This window comes from Molothrus ater, chromosome 15 (genome assembly GCF_012460135.2).
Source record: "Molothrus ater isolate BHLD 08-10-18 breed brown headed cowbird chromosome 15, BPBGC_Mater_1.1, whole genome shotgun sequence".
Classification (NCBI taxonomy): domain Eukaryota; kingdom Metazoa; phylum Chordata; class Aves; order Passeriformes; family Icteridae; genus Molothrus; species Molothrus ater.
Genome location: NC_050492.2, coordinates 2,729,716 through 2,747,864, shown reverse-complemented (window position 1 = coordinate 2,747,864; position 18,149 = coordinate 2,729,716). Strand labels below are relative to the sequence as shown.

Sequence of the window (18,149 nt, the reverse complement as noted above, 5' to 3'; positions counted from 1 at the left end):
TGCAGTTGTCCACAATATTTTCTGTCTCCTGGTGGCAGCTCATTTTTTGGATACAGGCTTTTTCTTCTGCATCTGTCCAGAGCTACTCAGATTTCTAACACTCCATTCAAGCCCTGTGTCCTTGGGACATTATTTTCCTGACCTAACCCAGCCCACACAGCCGAGCAGGGGAGGCTCATGGCTCCCTAAGTTCAGCTGTGTCTGAGGAGTCCCAGGTGTCACCTCCACTTCTGCTTTCCCCAGACTTCCACCTTTTCCAAGGGGGACCAAGTTCATCATGGTGACTGGTATTGCTCTGGTGTCCTCTGCTGCACATCTCTCCTTGTCCTTATCTCAACACACGTTTCACTTTCAAAAACCACACTCAGCTCATCAGACAGGAGGCAACAACCCCAACACAAACTGTCCCCCTCCTCCTCTGGCTCATCCAAGCCCAAGGTGAAGGCAATTCTTTCCTGGCAATGTCATGAAGCTCAAGGGTGATGATAGCCCTGCTGGTATCAGACTTAGAGCAAGGGAGGAGAAATCTGGGATGATGCAGAGCAGAACCTATGGATTGTATGGAATGGCATATGGGATGTTTCATGGGAAGGGGAAAGGGAGGGACCAGGGGAGGAAAAGCATGGGAAGGCAGAAAGAAAAGAGAGGAAATGTTCTGGTGGTGTGTGGGCAGTGGTAGCTCTGCTTGCCAGCCTCAGCAGCAGGCTCCAGCACTGCAGGCTGTCCTAGACCCTCATTACATCATCTTTATCTTTGCACTGGTGCTCCCTGTTCAGAGCTGCCTGTCTGAGAGTGGGGAACATTTTGGTGGTTCGAAAGAAGAAAAGGATAAGGAAAGTGTAAGGATAAGAACAAGGAAAGCCTATACCCATGATACTTTTCAGGGAAAGGTGTGAGACATCTTGTAACTCTACAAGTCATCATTTTCTGGGGTTGGCCCTGAAGAGTGAGAGATCTGGGTTTGGTTTGGTTTGTGCCTGAAGTAGAGGTACAGTGGCAAGTGTCATTTTTGGTGCTGGGTTAGAAACCAAAACTGTTCTTCTGGCCTGAATGATGAAATCCTGGACAAGGGGAGTAAGATTTCTCCTTGTAAAGATTGAATTTGTTCTTCCTAGTACAAACACCAGCTAGATCTCTTCACAATATAAGGGGGATCTCTCAGCCCCTTTGACACTTCCCTCAGAAAGATAAAAAACCACTCACGTGCTTCCTTGGAGCAGTCTGGGTTCTCAGATCTGTCAGCTGCAGATCAAAAGTCTCCTAAAGAGGCTCATTACATGAAAACAACCACAGCTGCAATCAGATCCAGATCTCAGCAGGCCCAGCTCAGTTTTACCTAAGATAACAAAATAGATAACTTGATTCCCAACCAGATCTTTTGTATATGCCAATTTCCAGGGGATAAACATACAAGGTTTCTCTCTGCACTGCTCCTGAGACAAAAGACAGAATCCCCCTCAAGGAAAATATCCACTTCCCATCAGGTAATTTTTCTGGTGCATGTCTTCATTCACTCTGTAGAAGGAGGTTTCTGATGTGACAGATCAGTAATTTTCAGGTTATGAAAACCCTTCATAAAGAAATCAAGTGAAATATTAGGTAGCAATTCTACTTTTCCACTACCTTCCTCCCAGCTATTGGAAACCCAAGATCATGTTATACAGCCCAGATTCAGTTATCTGTAGTTATCAAATATCCCTGTCCCAACACCCCACCTGGCAGAAAAAACCACAGTTTAAGCTGTTTCTGTGCTTCCACCATCACTTATTTCCACCTAAGTTGTGCAAGTCAAGCAGAGACAAAGGAAGAGGCCACAAGATGAATGAAGACAGGTCCAAGTCAACCCCCTAAATCTATGGAACCAAGAAAAAAGCCCAGGGCATCACATTTGAAACTGTAATTCCAGTAGGCCTTATTTTTTTTCTTTTCTGTTTTACTGCCTGGTTCCTGTAAACAGCCCTGATTTGCAGAGCTGCTGTGAGCTATTGGCACTGTGGATTTAATTGGTTTATGCAGTTCCACCCCATAGCCCACAGAGCTCTCTGGAGCACTGCCTCTCCTCTAAGTTTTTTAAAGAAATGCTGTTAATATCCTCTGATCATTTCACACCTCTCTGATGATACAGAGTGCAGAAGTATCCCTAGTCTCGATTTCTCAAGCTGCTTCACACACACTCAGATAACACATTTAAATTTTGCTGTCACCCACTCCTAATCCATCTCAGGCAGCCTGGGGGTGGGGACTGAGGATGAGGAAATCCATTCCCAGTTTGAAGTGCACACGCTCTGGAACACAAACAATCCATGTGAGGAACTTCTCAAAGGAACTTAAAATCAGCAGCTAAAATGTTGAGTGTTAGTGAGATAAATGCTGCTCTTGGCTTCATCTAATTTCTTGGAGACAGTTCTGATGCTTCCCAGAAGCAGCACCTCAGGCCCCAAACAGCTTTAGGGTAGTGCAGAAAGCAGTCAGAGCTCTGCAGCTTTAACCACTGGACCAGCAGTGTCCACTGGCTGCTTTCCTTTGCTAATTACAGGATTCCTTCTAGAGATGTGACATTATATCAAGAGGTTCTAAGCACATTTTGACTGCTTTAAACTAAAATCTAAATGACCTCCCTTGCAGCAGTACTGCTCTCTTATTAATTAGTTCCAGCACCTAATAGTTATGATGAGAAAAGACTTGAGGTACATGCTAGAAAGCATCACAAGGAAACATATAAACCTTAAGTGGTATAAATTTATGGGGGGAAATGTTGCATCAGCATCAAACTTCCACTTCAGAAATATCTTTTGTCTTCACTTAAACCAGATAAGAATTAGTGCCTGGTGTTATTACTTAGCATTTTAATAAGAACACTATTTAATTTTAATTTTCTCAGTTGAAGACTCTGCAATATAGTTCTATTCAGCAGTTTATGAAGAGGAAGCTCCACTGGCCTTATTTTTAAGGTAAAACCCAGATTATCACCTACATTTCTGCATGTTTAAGCATTTGAAACAGTTAATCAGCCCATTGAGGCAATGTCTGAAATCAGTGAAGTTTCATATTTTGTATTGCACTAGGTTTGTTCTTTTCTCTTTAGTTATTACCAGAGCCATCAAACAACAACAAAAAATCTGGGTTTCTTTTCATTTTAATGATGAAAGTAGATACTTCATTTACTAAAAAGGTTCAATTCATATTTACTAGCTGTGCTCCCAGTTTTAACCCTGCTGGAAGCTTTTATTTCAACAGCCCAATGCTGACATGCACAACCTTTAGAAAAGTGTAACTGCAAACAGAAATTAATGTCTAAAAATGTAATTAAACATTCTAAATGGAAAAGATCAGCAAAGGCGGTTTTCAATGCTCTTCTTTGTCCTTTTTATCATGCATTAAGGTTGAAAAGTACCTCCAAAAATCATTGAGTCCAACCTGTGACCAACCACCACCTTGTCAACCAGACTGGAGCAGTGAGTATTTTGTGCACAATTCCAGAGATGGTGATTTCCCCTGCTCTGGGCAGCCTGTTCCAGCGTTTATCCATCCCTTCCATGAAAAAATTCCTCCTGATGTCCAACAGGAACCTCCCCTGGTGCAGTTTGAGGCCATTTCCTCTTATCCTGTCCCTGGGAGAAGAGTCTGATCTCCACCCCTCTCAGGGAGTTGAAGACAGTGAGAAGGTCCCTGAGTCTCCTTTTCTCCAACCTGAGCCCCCCTCAGCTGCTCCTCATAGGATTGACACTGCAGACCCTTCCCCAGCTCCATTCCTTTCTCTGGACATGCAACAGCCCCTCAAAATCTTTCTTGCTGTGACAGGCTCAGAACTGGATGCAGCACTCCCAGTGTGGTTTCACCCAGGACAGAGAGGAATTCACTGGCCTGGTCCTGCTGGTCACACTACAGCAGGTACAGGCCAGATGCCCATGGCCTCCTGACCCTCTGGGGCACACTCTGCCTCACGTTCAGCCACCCTGAGCCAGCACTGCCAGGGCCTTTCCCTCCAGGGCAGCTTCCCAGCCCCTCTGCCCCGAGCCTGTGCTGTTCCCATGCACTGCCTCACCTCGCCTTTCAACCACTCCCTCAATTGCCTTATGTACCTTGTCCCTCCATTGATTACGGCTCACCTGCCTTCTCCTCCCCACCCCTCCCTTGCCTTGCCTTACAAAGCTCTCACTTGCCTTGTCCACCACCCCTCCCCTTCTCTTCTCTTCCCTTCCCCTCCCCTCCTATGCCTTGATTTCCTTCCCTTGCCTCGCTGTACCAATCCCTCCTTGCCAGCCTGTTCCATGCCTTGTTTATCTGATCCTTCCCGGCACCGCCTGGGGGTACCCGAACCCACGGGAAGGGCTCCCGGCCTCGCCTGGAGGCACCGGAACGCACGGGAAGGGCTCCCGGCCTCGCCTGAAGGTACCGGAACCCACGGGAAGGGCTCCCGGCCTCGCCTGAAGGTACCGGAACGCCACGGGAAGGGCTCCCGGCCTCGCCTGGAGGTATCGGAAAGCACGGGAAGGGCTCCCGGCCTCGCCTGGAGGCATCGGAACGCCACGGGAAGGGCTCCCGGCCTCGCCTGGAGGTATCGGAACGCACGGGAAGGGCTCCCGGCCTCGCCTGGAGGTATCGGAACGCACGGGAAGGGCTCCCGGCCTCGCCCGAAGGTACCGGAACCCACGGGAAGGGCTCCCGGCCTCGCCCGAAGGTACCGGAACGCACGGGAAGGGCTCCCGGCCTCGCCTGGAGGTATCGGAACGCACGGGAAGGGCTCCCGGCCTCGCCTGGAGGTATCGGAACGCACGGGAAGGGCTCCCGGCCTCGCCTGGGGGCACCGGAACCCACGGGAAGGGCTCCCGGCCTCGCCCTCCAGCCCTCACCCCCGAGCACTCCCGGCTTCCCTCGGCCGCTCCCCACAGACCCCCAAGCCCCGCCCACACGAACTGAGGAGGCACCCGGCCCGGCCAATCCCGGCCCGCCTTTATTCGCCTCGTCCAATCTCAGCCGCCCTTTCAATCCGGCCGCCTTCCCGCCAAACTCTGCCCGCTCAGCCGCGGCCCCGCTCCTCTGCCCGGCCCCGCCTCCCCGCTCGCCTGAGGCGCCGCTCCGGGAGACGGCGGAGGCGCGGCCTCGCTGCGGCAGGTGCTTCTGGGGCCCAGGAAGGGCCGGCGGGGGCTCCCCGTTCGGGCCCCGGCTGAGAGCTCTCCCCGGGGAAGGAGGGGACGGCGGGGAGCGGGCCGGGCCGGCTCCCGGAGCGGCAGAGGCAGGGCCTGAGGGGAGAGTGGAGCTCAGGGAAATGAGCGGGGCGGGAACAGGCGGGCCGGGCATGCCCTGTGAATGTGATTGGCTGAGCCGGGCATGCCCTGTGAATGTGATTGGCTGGGCCGGGCCGCGCTGTGCCGACAGGAGGTTATAAATACGGCGCACAGGTAAGCACCGGTGCCAGTGCGGCAGCGCGGACGCGAGTAGAGGTGAGAGCTGCAGCGCCGGCCCGAGGCAACCTTAGAACCCTTCACAGAGCTCCCATCGGGCCACGGGGCAAGGCAGGGGTTGGCAAAGTCTGACAAGGGAGGCCTTGCATACCCCTTCCTTGCCTTGTTCTGCCTCTGCCTCCTTGTCCTACCTTTTCCTAGCCCTTTCTTACCTCGCTTTCCCTGCCACTCCCCTGTCTTGTCCTTTCATGCACAGAAAAGATGCATTGTTTCTTTATTCATGTCTAACCCTTGTTTAGAGAGCCACAGGTTTAAAAACTGACCTGTTTTAGGGACGTCAGGTAAAATGTGTGGCTCAGCAGCGAAGGGGGCCAGGGGACAGACCCTGAGCCACCCACAGGAGATTGGGGGCTCTGTCACACCCATGACTGGGAGGTCGCTCATGGAGCCCCACCTGGCTGTCGGGCTTGGCTCTGCACCTGTCACAGGGGTTGGCAGCACCAGGGGTATCCAGAGGGAGGAGGAAACATTATGGCTGCAGAAACATCCACAATGACCTTTAAAGAAGAGCTTGGGCTTAACGAGGCAGGTGAGCAAATCCCTGCCCCGAGCAGCAAGCAGAGACAGGAGTCACAGCAGGGGACAGACAGATTTATTATGTTTCTGGGAGCAGCGCCATTACATGTTGCTGGGGATAAGGTCACCCCCTGCAGCCAGAGCAGAGAGATGGGCTGGGACGGTTATTCAAAGTGATGGGAACAAGAAGCTGCAGCCAAACCCCCGGGATCTGCTGCCAGCGTGCTGCTCCATGGGTCGCTGCGGCATTCGTGCGGCCAGCATCTGCCACAGCCACTTCCACAACATCTTCCCAGCAACATCTCAAGGGCCAGGGCATGGCACAGGAGTCAGTGCAGCCTCTTGGCTCCCACCACGGAAGGAAGGGCTTAAGACAAGAATAAATACAGCTTTCAAAGTCACCCTGACACCCCACCCACTGCTGCACAGCCTGGTGAAGGCGTTTATGGAAGGAGATCTGTCAGCTGGAATCCAGCAAAGGAGCAGAGGCATCTGAAGGGTTAACACTGACTCGTTCGTATCCTGATCTCCTCCACCAGGCTCTCCCTTCGAACATTGACCTACACGAGGGAAACAAAAAGCTCCTTCAATACAACTCCAGCAGCTTGACCCGTCACCACAGTCGTGGCCCTGTGTCTCAGGAGGTCACACCAAGGTGTCACCAGCCTCTCTACAGGGATCAGGTGGGCTGCAGTAGCCACAGAGCTGAACCTGTAGGAGCAGGCACACACCAGCAACCCCAATAAACCCTCTCCTGCATAATGGTTGTGAGAAAGATGCTCTTCCCACACTTTCCTATTGGCTCCTAGGTTACTGATCTATGCAGTGATCTTAGCCAGTGACCTAGGCACTGATTCCAGTGCTGCCTGTTTTGGGAATCTGTCCTGAGGGAACAGGCACAGAGCAGCCCTGCAGTTCAGGGCTAACCAAGTTCTGTTCAGTCTCACTCATTCCAAGAGCACCACTGAATCACCCCTGCATGCTCCAGGCTCCTGAACTGAGCAGTTCAAGGAGGCCACGTGATAGGAAACTCCCCAGAGCTGGACACAACAGCACTCCATGACTCCAGGGAGCTGCATGGGGCAAGGAACTGAAATATGGGGTGTTAGAGAACTTGCTGGAAACACCACTGGGTCTGGAGGGTTGGGCTGAAGGGTCACATAGCCAACCCCACCGTGCCACAGGCCGTACCTCCTCCCTGGTTGCCACGATCCGCAGCTTGACAACTCCATCTTTGAGCTCCTGCTCACCCACAATGGCAACGAGAGGGATGCCTGTCTCCTCACAGTACTGCAGCTGATTCAGCAGCTTGGGGTTCTTCTTGTACAGCATCTCTGCCTGGGAGAAAGCCAGAGCACAAATCATCAAACTGGGATGTTTCACTGGACCCCTTCAAGCAGGCACTGCTGGGCCAGTCTGGTGAGTGTGAGGTTGTGTGGTGGGGACAGGATGGACTCCTGGAGAAGGCTGGGCACCAGCTTCCACAAGGCCTTGCAGTTACAGGGCTAACCAAGTCCTGCTGCCCAGCCCTTCCTGGAGAGCCCATGATTTGGGACACTGAGAAGAGGAAGGCTCCATTCAGGAAGGCAGTGTCTGCTCCCCACCTGCTCCCTGTAACTCCTGCCCAAAGCAAAGCCAGATCTGCTCCATTCCCAGACAGAGTGAACCAGGCAGCTCTTGGCTTTGCCATCAGCCAGTCATACCTTGATTCCAGCATCCCACAGTTCGGAGATGAGCTTCAGTCGCTCTTCAAGGAGCTTCTTTTGGGCAGAGGCCACCAGCACCTGTGTCTCTGTTGTCCTGATCTTCTCCTCAGAGGCCTAGACAGGGGACAAGACCCAGAAGATGCCACAGACACACCAAGACACCTGAGATTCTATGGGCAGGATGGGTCACCACTCAGCTCATCAATCTAGCAGTGAAAAGGACTGGGCTCAGGGATCAACAGCCTTAACTCAGAGTCAGAGAAATCCCACAGATCCCATCCTAGAGCAGAATCAACTGTCAATGATGCGTGCTTAACACAGCCTCCCTCATGTTTCTCCACACCCAAGGGCCTCCTAAATATCTGCTCCAAGCAGCTCAGAAGCAACACACTCAGGAGAGGTGGACACAGGCAGGTGCCTGCTCTTCAGCTGAGGTTCAAACCATGGGTTAAACAGCAGCAAGCTGAATACTCCACCAGCCCCTCTGGCAGATGTTGGATACTCCATGTGGCATTTCCCTGCTGCCTTGCTGAAGGGAGAAGCTTTTAAAAGGTCACCTGCAAAGGAACAAACCTGGCCAGGACTGGAGGTGGTGGGGGAGGAATTCAGTTTCTATTTAGAAATTCCAGTTGTGTCTGGCTGCCGAGAGAGAACTAACACCAGGCTTCTGGGGGAGGGGAACATGTAGCCCATTTTGGGAGCTTACAAAGACCTATTTAACACCCATTGATTGGAATGGAGAACAGTACAACTTTGAGGACAGGGATGAGGAAAAATCTATCTGGGAAACCCCTAGAGGCACTGCTGTTCCTGCCCTGGAACATGTGGTACCTGTCTGGTCTCTGCAGTGCCACAGGCAGGACAAATAGATGTGTGAGGCTGCTGCCTCACCGAGGAGGATGTGGGCTCATGTGGATGCCTAATGCAGTGGGGAGCACTAAGGTACCTGCCCCTGCTGAAGATTAAAGTGCCCCCACCAGCTGCAGCTGGAGAAGCCATGTCTAAGGGCTGTGGGAAGAAGGCTCTTGTTTTCAGTGGGAGCCTCAGATACCATCCACCAAGCCAGAGAGAACTGGAGGTTATATCCTGCTTCTGACTCCTGGTGCAGAGCACAGCATTGGCCAGGCTGGCTTCTCCAAAGGCTGGGGCAAGGAACACTCACTTCAGCATCTGCTGGAGTGGGGGATTAACCATGCTCAGCTCAGCACCAAAGGCACCCACCTCCAGTCTCTGTTCCAGGATGGAGAAGATGCGCTCGATGCCGATGCTGACCCCCACGCAGGGCACCTTGCGGCCCTTGGCATCAAACATGCCCACCAGCCCGTCATAGCGGCCGCCTCCGGCCACGCTGCCAACGCTGAGCGGCTCCTCCAGGTGCTCGTTGTCCTGCTGCAGCAGCACAGCCTCAAAGATCACCCCCGTGTAATAGTCCAGGCCCCGCGCCAGGCTCAGGTCGAAGGAGATCTGCGGGGCACAAGGGCGGCCCCGTCACCGCCCGCTCGGGGCCCAGCGGGGCAGCTCCCCCTCCTGCCCCCACAGCTCCTCACCTTCCCTGTGATGCCAAACAGGCTCAGGTACTCAAACAGCAGCTTCATGTCCCCCAGCCCTTCCTTGGCCACCTTGTTCTGGGATAGCTTTGGGTCCTGGAGAAGCTGCTCGATCAGGTCCAGCCCACCTGTGAGGACCAGCCGTGCCTCAGCTGTGCCAGGGCAGCAGCACCCGGCACGGTGGCCCCGGCCAGCCGGGGCTGTGCCCTGCACCTTCCATCCCCAGCCCTGAACAAGGCCGAGGGCAGCACCCCCTGGTGCTCACCGTGGAGCTGGACATACTCCCCGATGCGATCGGCAGCCTCGGGAGAGAGCCCCTTCTCTCCCACCATCTCACTCCTCACTTCTTCCCATGGCACCTGTGAGGGGAGAGAAGGGCATCAGCCACTGCACCAGGGACATGGGCTCTCCTCTGCATGGCAGAATCCCACCATCATGGTTAGAAGGTGCATGACAGCAGTAGCAGCTCTCAGAGCACAGTCATGTGTGCATAACTCCATTTCTTGTAACTCTGCACAGCCTGTCTGTATCTCAATCCTATAAAAATACTTCTAGTTTGATTTCTGGCCAGAATAAAATATCAGCACTGTATAACCACCAAGTCTGAGACCCATCTTGCTGCTGTGGTTTCCCTGGTTAGGTACTTAGTCATAAACACCACTCAGGAAAATGTTGCTGGTCATGGAATCACCTGGAAAGGTGTGAGGTATTGCTTGGGTAATGGAAAAAACCCAGTGGAAGCTTAACATGCTGCCATCTTCTCACTGACCACAAGTTAGAGAACCAACATCTTGATCTCATCCAGCTGCCCTGAGATAAATCACAAGGAAATGATCCCATCAGAAAGAAGCCCAGTGCTCCCTTCCATTGCTTTTCCACACGTACACAGCCCCAAACTCTGGTCATGCCTCTGCAATCCATCTCTGCTAACAGGGCTGTGAGTGAGACCCCCTCCAGTTGCCTAATGAGTCCTCCACAGGAAAAGGCAGTTCACCCTTCAACAAAGGACCATGACCACATGTGATGACACACAAGCTGCTGGTTTTAACATGCCCTAGCCTAATTTGGTGCAGGTTTTCATGAGCCTGGTTCATAACCACCAACACCTTGAGCAGGTAAAGATTTGGGATATTGAACCTCCTATGTGAAGAGCACTTTTCCCCCTCCCACCTTTCTTTTTATCAGGACCTCATGGGATAGTGGATAACAAAGCAGAGGATCCACTCTTCCTATGTGAATGCTGTGCCCTGCACTATCCCCTCCAGGGAAAGGTGGGAACAACTGGATGCTTATCAGCATTTTGCAGCCAATTCTCATGGACCATGGCTCATTCACTGAGACTCCAGCAGCAGCAGATGCAGCCTGGAGCGCCAGCCCATACCTTATCCAGCTTGTCAACACTGGAGCAGATGGTTCGGAATTTGCTGTCCGGAACCCCACACACTGCAAACATCCCATCAAGGATGCGCCGGTCGTTGACCTGGGGAAAGGGAGAACATCAGGAATTATCAACTCAAGCAGATGCTTCAGCCTTGTCCTGCTTCACTCCCTGTAGTTTTAAGCATGGAAGAGAATATAGGAGATGTATGTGAAGGGGGGGGTTTTGCTATTTGTAATTCTGTTTCCCATTCTTGGGGAGCTGAGCTTCCCAGAGCAGAGCAAATAGCACAACTGACATCTACCAAGCCTGGGCAGAGCCATCCCATTTCTTTCTAGAGCTGTCCAGACACCTCCACTCAACAGAGAAAAAAAACCATCAGGGCCTATGAGTCCCCTCATGTGGACATGTAAAACCAGCTCGGGAACAGACCACAGCCAAGGAGATGAATTCAGAGTATTACCTTACACTATCAGCCTAAAACAAAAGCGAAATCTGATTATATTAAATCTTCAACGAGGATTTATTTTTTTAATTATAGTATAGTGAATTCTATAGCTTAATTATGCTCTGTAAGAGCACATAGTTAAGGCCAAAGACTCAGCCGCATTCAACATTTCCATGGGTAGTGAGAATGTCTACAATTAGTTAGGAACAAAGAAACTGCACAGGAATTTGGAATCCTCCAGCATCAACATAAACCAGAAAGTGCCTTGTGGGAGACAAGAATAACCACAGCAGGTTATTCTGTTGCTCCCCACTGCAGGAGTGTCTGCACCCTCAAAGGCACCACTGCCCAAACCCAGTTCCTTCATCTCACCTGAGACAGGTGCAAGGGGAAGTACCTGGCCCCTGCTCCATGGGGCTGCAATAGGAGCACAACATCCAGCCTGCAGTGCCCAGGAATGGCCCAGCTCCAGGTCCCTCATAGATCCCACTGCCCTCCTGTGCATCCAGCACTCCTACCCATTGCTCTACTGCACCTGTGCACTCTTCCCATCCTGCCTCACCTACACACTGAGCACCATCTGCTGCCATCCCAAGGGAACAGAGATGTCTGGAAGCAAATAGCAGGCTCAGCCTACAGTAGGGCACAACTCTTGGTCTAGAAAATGCTTCAGCTCCAAAAAGGACTCGGTGGAAAGGCAGGAGTCTGCAGGCAACACCACACACACAGAGCAGATACCCCTGCTGGGATAAGGGCAGGAATCCTGGACCAGAGCCTGTTTTACTGCAGGCAGTGAATATGACAATCACCTGCTTAGACAGATATTAGGAAGACATTTTTTATTAGAGAGGTGGTGAGGCCCTGGCACAGGTTGTCCAGAGAAGCTGTGACTGCCCCACTCCTGCAAGTGGCTCAGGACCAGGCTGGACAGGGCTTAAAACAACCTAGGATAGTGGAAGGGATCCCTGCCCATGGCAGGGTAATGGAACTGGATTATATTTAAGGTCCCTTCCAACCCAGACTATTCTATCATTGTAGCTGGCTGCTGGAATTTTGCAAGGGACTGCGGTTAGTTCTGGAGAGAACTCTGCTGACTGCAGCCTCAGGAAAACTCCTGTCATTCCCAGCTCAAAGCAAATCCAAGTGGAGGTCCAATCTTTAACACAAGGGGAAGCTTCCAGGCAGAGAAGAGGGATGAACTTCTGGGTCAGGCCTTAGAGTGGGAGCAGGTGCCACTGTGTAAAAGCACAGAACAATGACCATGCTTCCCACCATGGCACAGAGAACCCAGCCAGTCTCACCTTGATGACAAAGTCCCCGAGCTGCAGGTCACTGAGGATCTCGTGCACAATCTTCAGGCACTCGGCATCGGGAATCATGGGGTCAAACTGCCCGGCAATGTCAAAGTCCTGGGGGCACAGGAAAAGGCAGTGAGCAATTCAGCACCACAGCATGGCTGCAGAAAAACACCTTCAGCTGCTGGGAACAGCAGTTTGTATACAAAACCCTACAGAACTGGGATGTCAGGGAGCATTATCCCTTACAGAGTCAGTCCAGAAGGGACAGGATGTGGGTAAGGGCCTCTACCATGGAAGGCAGCAGTGCTCTCATGTCCACTGCACTTCAAAGAGTTTGCACACTGCAGCTGCTGTGTGATACTCTGAAACAGAGATCCTCAAAAAACAACAAAAGGAGGAGCAGCAGTAAATAAACAGAACAAAGGAACCAGAAAGAAGAGGAAAAATTACTTCTCATTTGCTATGACCTAAATGCCAAATGTTTGGCCTTGATTCTTAGGATGCTTTTTTTAATGCACATGCCAACCAAGTTAATGATTAGGGAAGGCAGAAGAAGGAAAACCAGAGTTTCAACTGCTAAGACAGAAAAAGCAATCAGGAACCCTGAGTGGTCCCCACCAGAGATCACCACGTGAACTAACACATAGAAGAACCAAAGCCCAATATCAAGAAGCTTTAATAGGCTGGTATCCCATGACTGGAAACAACATCAGTGTTCAGAGAGAAATGAAACACAGAAGCAAGAGAGCCCATCTTCAATTCCTGTTTAGGAATCCCCAAATGGAAAGTCTTCTGTGAGATTTTGGGTTCAAGAATACTTTTCGTTATGTGGATATATTTCAATAGGGCTTCACCAAGCTCTCAAAATAAACAGGGGCATTGGAGGAAGAGATGAGATCACACAGTTAATTCCTGATCAGCTGAGTGCAAAAAGGGCTGATGCAATCCTTGGGAAAGTTGGGTGAGGAAGTACAGGAAGTGTACAGGAAGTCAGGAAAGTGCTGATATCGCTGTAAATGGCACAGATGAAATGTCATTGAAAAAAAAAAAACAGGGGCTGGTAAATTATATTGAAGAAAAGCTGCAGGAAAAGGTCCTAGGCTGAGAAAAGAATGAAAACATATCCAAGGAGAGAAGGTAGCAGAGGTAACAGAGCTTGATTTATATGGTCTAAGGAGGGGAAGATTTCTCTAAACATTTCCCAAATGTTTACCTGGGAAAGGGGAAGAATAGATATCAAGGGATGATAGCTAGTATTTTAAGAGCTGAACTCTTTAAACTAGAGGAAGGAAACAATCAGATACAAATAAATTTAGCCTGGATATTAGGAGACCATTTATAGCTATCCTAGGAGTGAGATCTTGGAGTAGATGAGACAGGAGGCAATGACCCCAAGTCATCTGGAAACAGGAATCACCAAGCCAAAGCTGGAAGGTATTCCCAAGGGTTGTATAATGAAATAGGAATATTCTCAAACAAAATAAATAGTTTGCAATATGAGTCTCTGGGGACTGTGTCAGTAGAGCAGAGCAAAGCTGTTGTTCCCTAGGGCTACCCTGAGAGAGCCATGAAGGAAATTGTTTTGTTACTTGTTCTGTAATTTGGCCTCTGGGTTTTCCCTTCCTTTGAAGTTAAAACTGAGTAAACATGGAAGGGGAAGTACGGTATGTTACTGCCTTGCCTGGTCGGTATGTCCTGCTAACACACGCAGAGCTGAACTGTTTTCCAGATTTGGGATCAGAAGGAAATTCTTCCCCACCACCCATCCAGCAAGCACTGTGGGATGGAGCAAGGAGCTGCCCTCCCATACAGTGCAAAGGAGGTGATACCTGGGGGCTCTATGAAGTTCCACACCACGCCAGCACTGTGCCACAGCTGTCACACCCACTCTCCCATTCTCCAGTTGTTTTTCACACTCATAAGGACACACTAAGGAGAAGATTAGTGGATCCTTCAGAGCTTTCCACAGGCACAGGGAAGGGTAACACAGCTGTTATTTTGACAGTGCTATGTGTCCACAGGCACTGCCCAGCCCAGAGCCTGTCCCAGCAGTGTCCCTGCCCACACTCACACACTGGTAGAACTCGCGGTAGCGGCCCCGGGTCATGGCCGGGTTGTCCCTCCTGTACACCTTGGCAATGTGGTAGCGCTTGATGTTGGTGATCTTGTTCATGGCCAGGTAGCGAGCAAAGGGCACCTGAGACAGAGTTCAGGATGAACACGAGAAGGGATCATCCCCCCAGTTGTCAGTCAGAGGCAGCACTGGGTCCTCACTGCCTCCCACACAGCAAAGAACTGCTAAGAGACAGCTGGATTTATCCCAGCTCCCCAGGGTCTCCACATGCTGCCTCCAAGTGTCCCTTGAGGATTCTTCCAGCAGTACCTTGGCCTGGATCTCAGTCTGACATGGGCTGTGTACTGCAGCAGCCTGCTCTGGGAATCCTGCCTGGAGAAACCACACTCACACAGATCTTCTGTACTTCCACACACATGGGGCATGAAGCTGTGTCAGGAGAGGGTCAGGCTGGATGCCAGGAAAAGGTTCTTCCCCCAGAGGGTTGTTGGGAACGGGCACAGGCTCCCCAAGGAAGTGGTCATGGCACCAGACCTGAGAGAACTCAAGGAGTGTTTGGAAAATGCTCTCAGGCACTTGGCTGGAGTGTCCTGTGCAGGGTCAGGAGTGGGACTTAATGATCCTTGGGGTCATTTCCAACTCAGGATATTCCATGATTCTATGCATTCCTTCACCAAACAGAAGCAATGCAGAGTAAATAACCAAGCAAGGGTTCTGCACCACTGAACCACACTGCCTGCTCATGCTCTCCTGTCAGTTTGGGGTCCCTCCTCCCCCTCAGGACAGTGCTACCCCAAAAGGAGGGCTGCCAAGGCCCCTCAGCACCAGCTGTGGCAGGATACTGTCAGGTCATAGCGCAGGGACAGCAGCTCTCCTCCCTGATCCTTTAGATCGTAGATGAGCTTCGAGTCCTCCCCGTATTTCCCTGTCAGTGTCTCCTACAACAAAACACACAAACAAACAGCATCTTCAGTGACAGGGATCAGCTCCAGAGCACACAGAAAGCAAGGAGAGAAAGGGAGAATGCCTAGGAAGGGAAGGAAACTCAGCTCTCAGCCAGCCTGCTGTGTCCTCACCCACCTTCAGCTCAAACACCGGCGTGTCGATGACCTCGGCCCCGTGGCGCTTGAAGCAGGAGATGATGGCTTTGAAGGCCCTCTCACGGATGGCCATTTCCTTGGGGCCAAAATCCCGGGTGCCCTGGGGTGAGGGAACAAAAGGAGCAAAGGATACTTTGGCTTAGAGGCATGACATGAGAAAGATGCTGCCATATTGCTAACAAAACCAGAGAGAGCAGGTCCAGACACCAGATATTGGTAAACAGCACTAAAAACGTTGGAAAACATCAGGACACAGCTCAGACAGAGTCTGCCATGGTCTGCAGAGTGAAACCTAAGTCAGGAGTTTCACAGTACAGGAAAGAAAGGGGATAAAACAGATCCAGCAGTCAGAGTTCAGTGCTTTCGAGCCTGACAGTGCAACCAGGACCTGTCCTCAGCTCTGATGCAGACCTGTTAGCCAGACCCCTGCCCAGTGAGCCCCCCCAAAGGTGGAAACAGAGGACAGACATGCTCTGAAACTGTGCAATAACCATCAGCTCTGCACTTACCAAACAGAGAGAAAAATCACCTTTCAAAATGCAACACCTGTGAAATGTCTGTCTACAATTCACAGGGCCATGCACCCTTTCCATTTCTTTGGTGTCAAGGATCACTGAATTATTTCAATGACCCACCTTCATGCTCTCAGTAGCATAAAATCATTGTTATTAGCTAGACCTCCAACTTCCACTTTACAAACACCTGTTAGGCAGGAGGAAGCACCCCCACCCACAGATCACTCAGGTGGCCTTCAGCTGCCTTTGGCAAGCCTGAGATAGGCTGGAAACACAATTGAGCTGCATAATCCCTTTCTCCACACTTTAAAACAGTGAAATACCCTTCCACTTTCCAGGCATCACACCACAATTACATTCAACAAAACATATCATAAAGGAAATAGACAAAGGGACAGTTTTGAGACTTTTAAATATTGGGAATAAATTCTTCCCTGTGAGGTTGCCCAGAGAAGCTGTGACTGCCCCATCCCTAGAAGTGTCCCAGGCCAGGCTGGATGGGGCTTGGAGCAACCTGGGATAGTGGAAGGTGTCCCTGCCATGGCAGGGGGTGGAACAAGATGAGCTTTAAGGTCAAACCACTCCATGTGTCTATGATTTCCTATGTCAGTGGCATCACCATAGCCTGGTTTGTTTGTGAACAGATTCATAACTGTCTCCACAGCACAGCATGGGAGCAGGTGGTCTCTGATCAGCTGCCAGTGGTGAAACATTCAGGTTACAAAGTATTTCAGCAGAAATTGCATTATGGACACTATTCTTAGGGGCCTGGAGGCTGAAAAACCACTTGTAAAGGAAGGGTCCTTCCAACAGAGGACATAAATTCCAGCAGCTGGCCAGACCTGTTCAGTAAATGAGCCTCTCAGACCAAGGACAGATATGAGCCCTCTCACACTGAGGGCCTACAATAATTAGGAGGGAATTTCCTGACGACACCAGCAGTGGTTGGAATGTCACAGAAGCACCCAGAAGTCTCTAAGGTAGTGAGTATCCGGGCTGAATGCTGTCAGGAAATGTTTTCATCCCTCTCCCCCTTGCTGCTAAAAGTGAAAGTGGAAACAGAAATGTGAACAAAGACAGGTGTGGCCATGCTGGACCTTGGCCCACAGAAGTGTGGGGGGTGCTGGCTGTGTGTGTGGAGGAGGACATGCACACAGAGGGGCACAGGAGAGGGGAGTTACCTTTGGGGTCTTCAGCACAAACTTGTGCTTCCCGTCATCTGTCCCCAGCTGCGCCTTCATCTCGAGCAGCTTTGCAACTTCCTTTGCAATCTGGGGATGGAGAAGGAGGGAGCTGGGGATAAGACCACCCACCAGCCCCAGCCCATGCCTTCCCCAGTACCTTCAACCCCAGCATTCCCAGCGCACCTGGACTCCACAGCCTCAATACACCCACTATTCCCAGTTTCTCAGCAACCAGAGGGACATTCCCTGCTCCTCTCCAGCACTTCCCACTTCTCAAACAAGCACCCCTATCTCAGCAACGCAAACACCCCCACCATTCCCTGACTCCCACGACCTCCATTGCCACCCACAGCTACGTCCCCATTCCTATCCCCACCACCACCAGCTCCTGCTACACGCACCAGCATCAGCTGTTTCCAGCATCCTCCTCCCAAGCATCCTTCCCTTCCATCTAACACCGCTATCCCTGGTTCCCACCACGAGTCTCCTCTGCACCCTCAGCCCTTCCATTTCCCAGCGCTGCACTCCCACCCTTCCCGACCCCTCTTCCCAATGCCGCCAGCCCAGGCCCGAGCGTCCCCACACCGGCACTCCCAGTTCTCCCCCCACCCTCAGCCCCGCCGCCCTCTCCCTGCCCAGCACCGGTGCCCGCAGCTCCCCCAAGCCCCTCTTGCCCATCCCAACACGGCCCCCGTTCTCATTCCCCGCCGCTCCCAGCCATACTGCTGCTCCCCCGGCACCCCATTCCGGGAGCACCGGAGCTCCCGCACCTCGTCAGCATCGGCCTTGTCCTGTTTGAGCCTCCGCACGGTCTCCGCCTGGGCCCGCACCGCCGCCTCCTCCGCCATGGCGAAGCCGCGCCCGCCCCGCGCACGCGCAATTCCCGCGCCGCCGCTGCCGCCGCGCACGCGCAGCGCC

The 18,149-nt window shown here is 51.9% G+C and overlaps 1 protein-coding gene across 1 annotated transcript; it reads right to left on the bottom strand.

Moving 5' to 3' along the window:
• Positions 1 to 6,035: 6,035 nt before the first annotated feature.
• Positions 6,036 to 18,116, bottom strand: LOC118692153 (histidine--tRNA ligase, cytoplasmic). Its single transcript, XM_036391797.2, has 13 exons — positions 18,002 to 18,116; positions 17,229 to 17,318; positions 15,513 to 15,632; positions 15,275 to 15,370; positions 14,430 to 14,555; positions 12,362 to 12,469; positions 10,616 to 10,714; positions 9,500 to 9,593; positions 9,235 to 9,362; positions 8,909 to 9,151; positions 7,685 to 7,801; positions 7,173 to 7,319; positions 6,036 to 6,541 (listed from the first exon to the last, which is right to left on the bottom strand). Exons 1-13 carry the CDS (start codon positions 18,077 to 18,079, stop codon positions 6,482 to 6,484), a joined length of 1,506 nt encoding a protein of 501 aa, XP_036247690.1. The 5' UTR covers positions 18,080 to 18,116; the 3' UTR covers positions 6,036 to 6,481.
• Between the last annotated feature and the right edge of the window lie 33 nt (positions 18,117 to 18,149).

Excerpts from the sequence above, each read along its gene's own strand:
- LOC118692153 (XM_036391797.2), bottom strand. The coding sequence starts at position 18,079 with ATGGCGGAGGAGGCGGCGGTGCGGGCCCAGGCGGAGACCGTGCGGAGG. Across the intron at positions 15,633-17,228 it reads TTGTGCTGAAGACCCCAAAG|GGCACCCGGGATTTTGGCCC; the intron begins GTAACTCCCCTC and ends CCCTCACCCCAG. Across the intron at positions 7,320-7,684 it reads TGTGGGATGCTGGAATCAAG|GCAGAGATGCTGTACAAGAA; the intron begins GTATGACTGGCT and ends GCTTTCTCCCAG.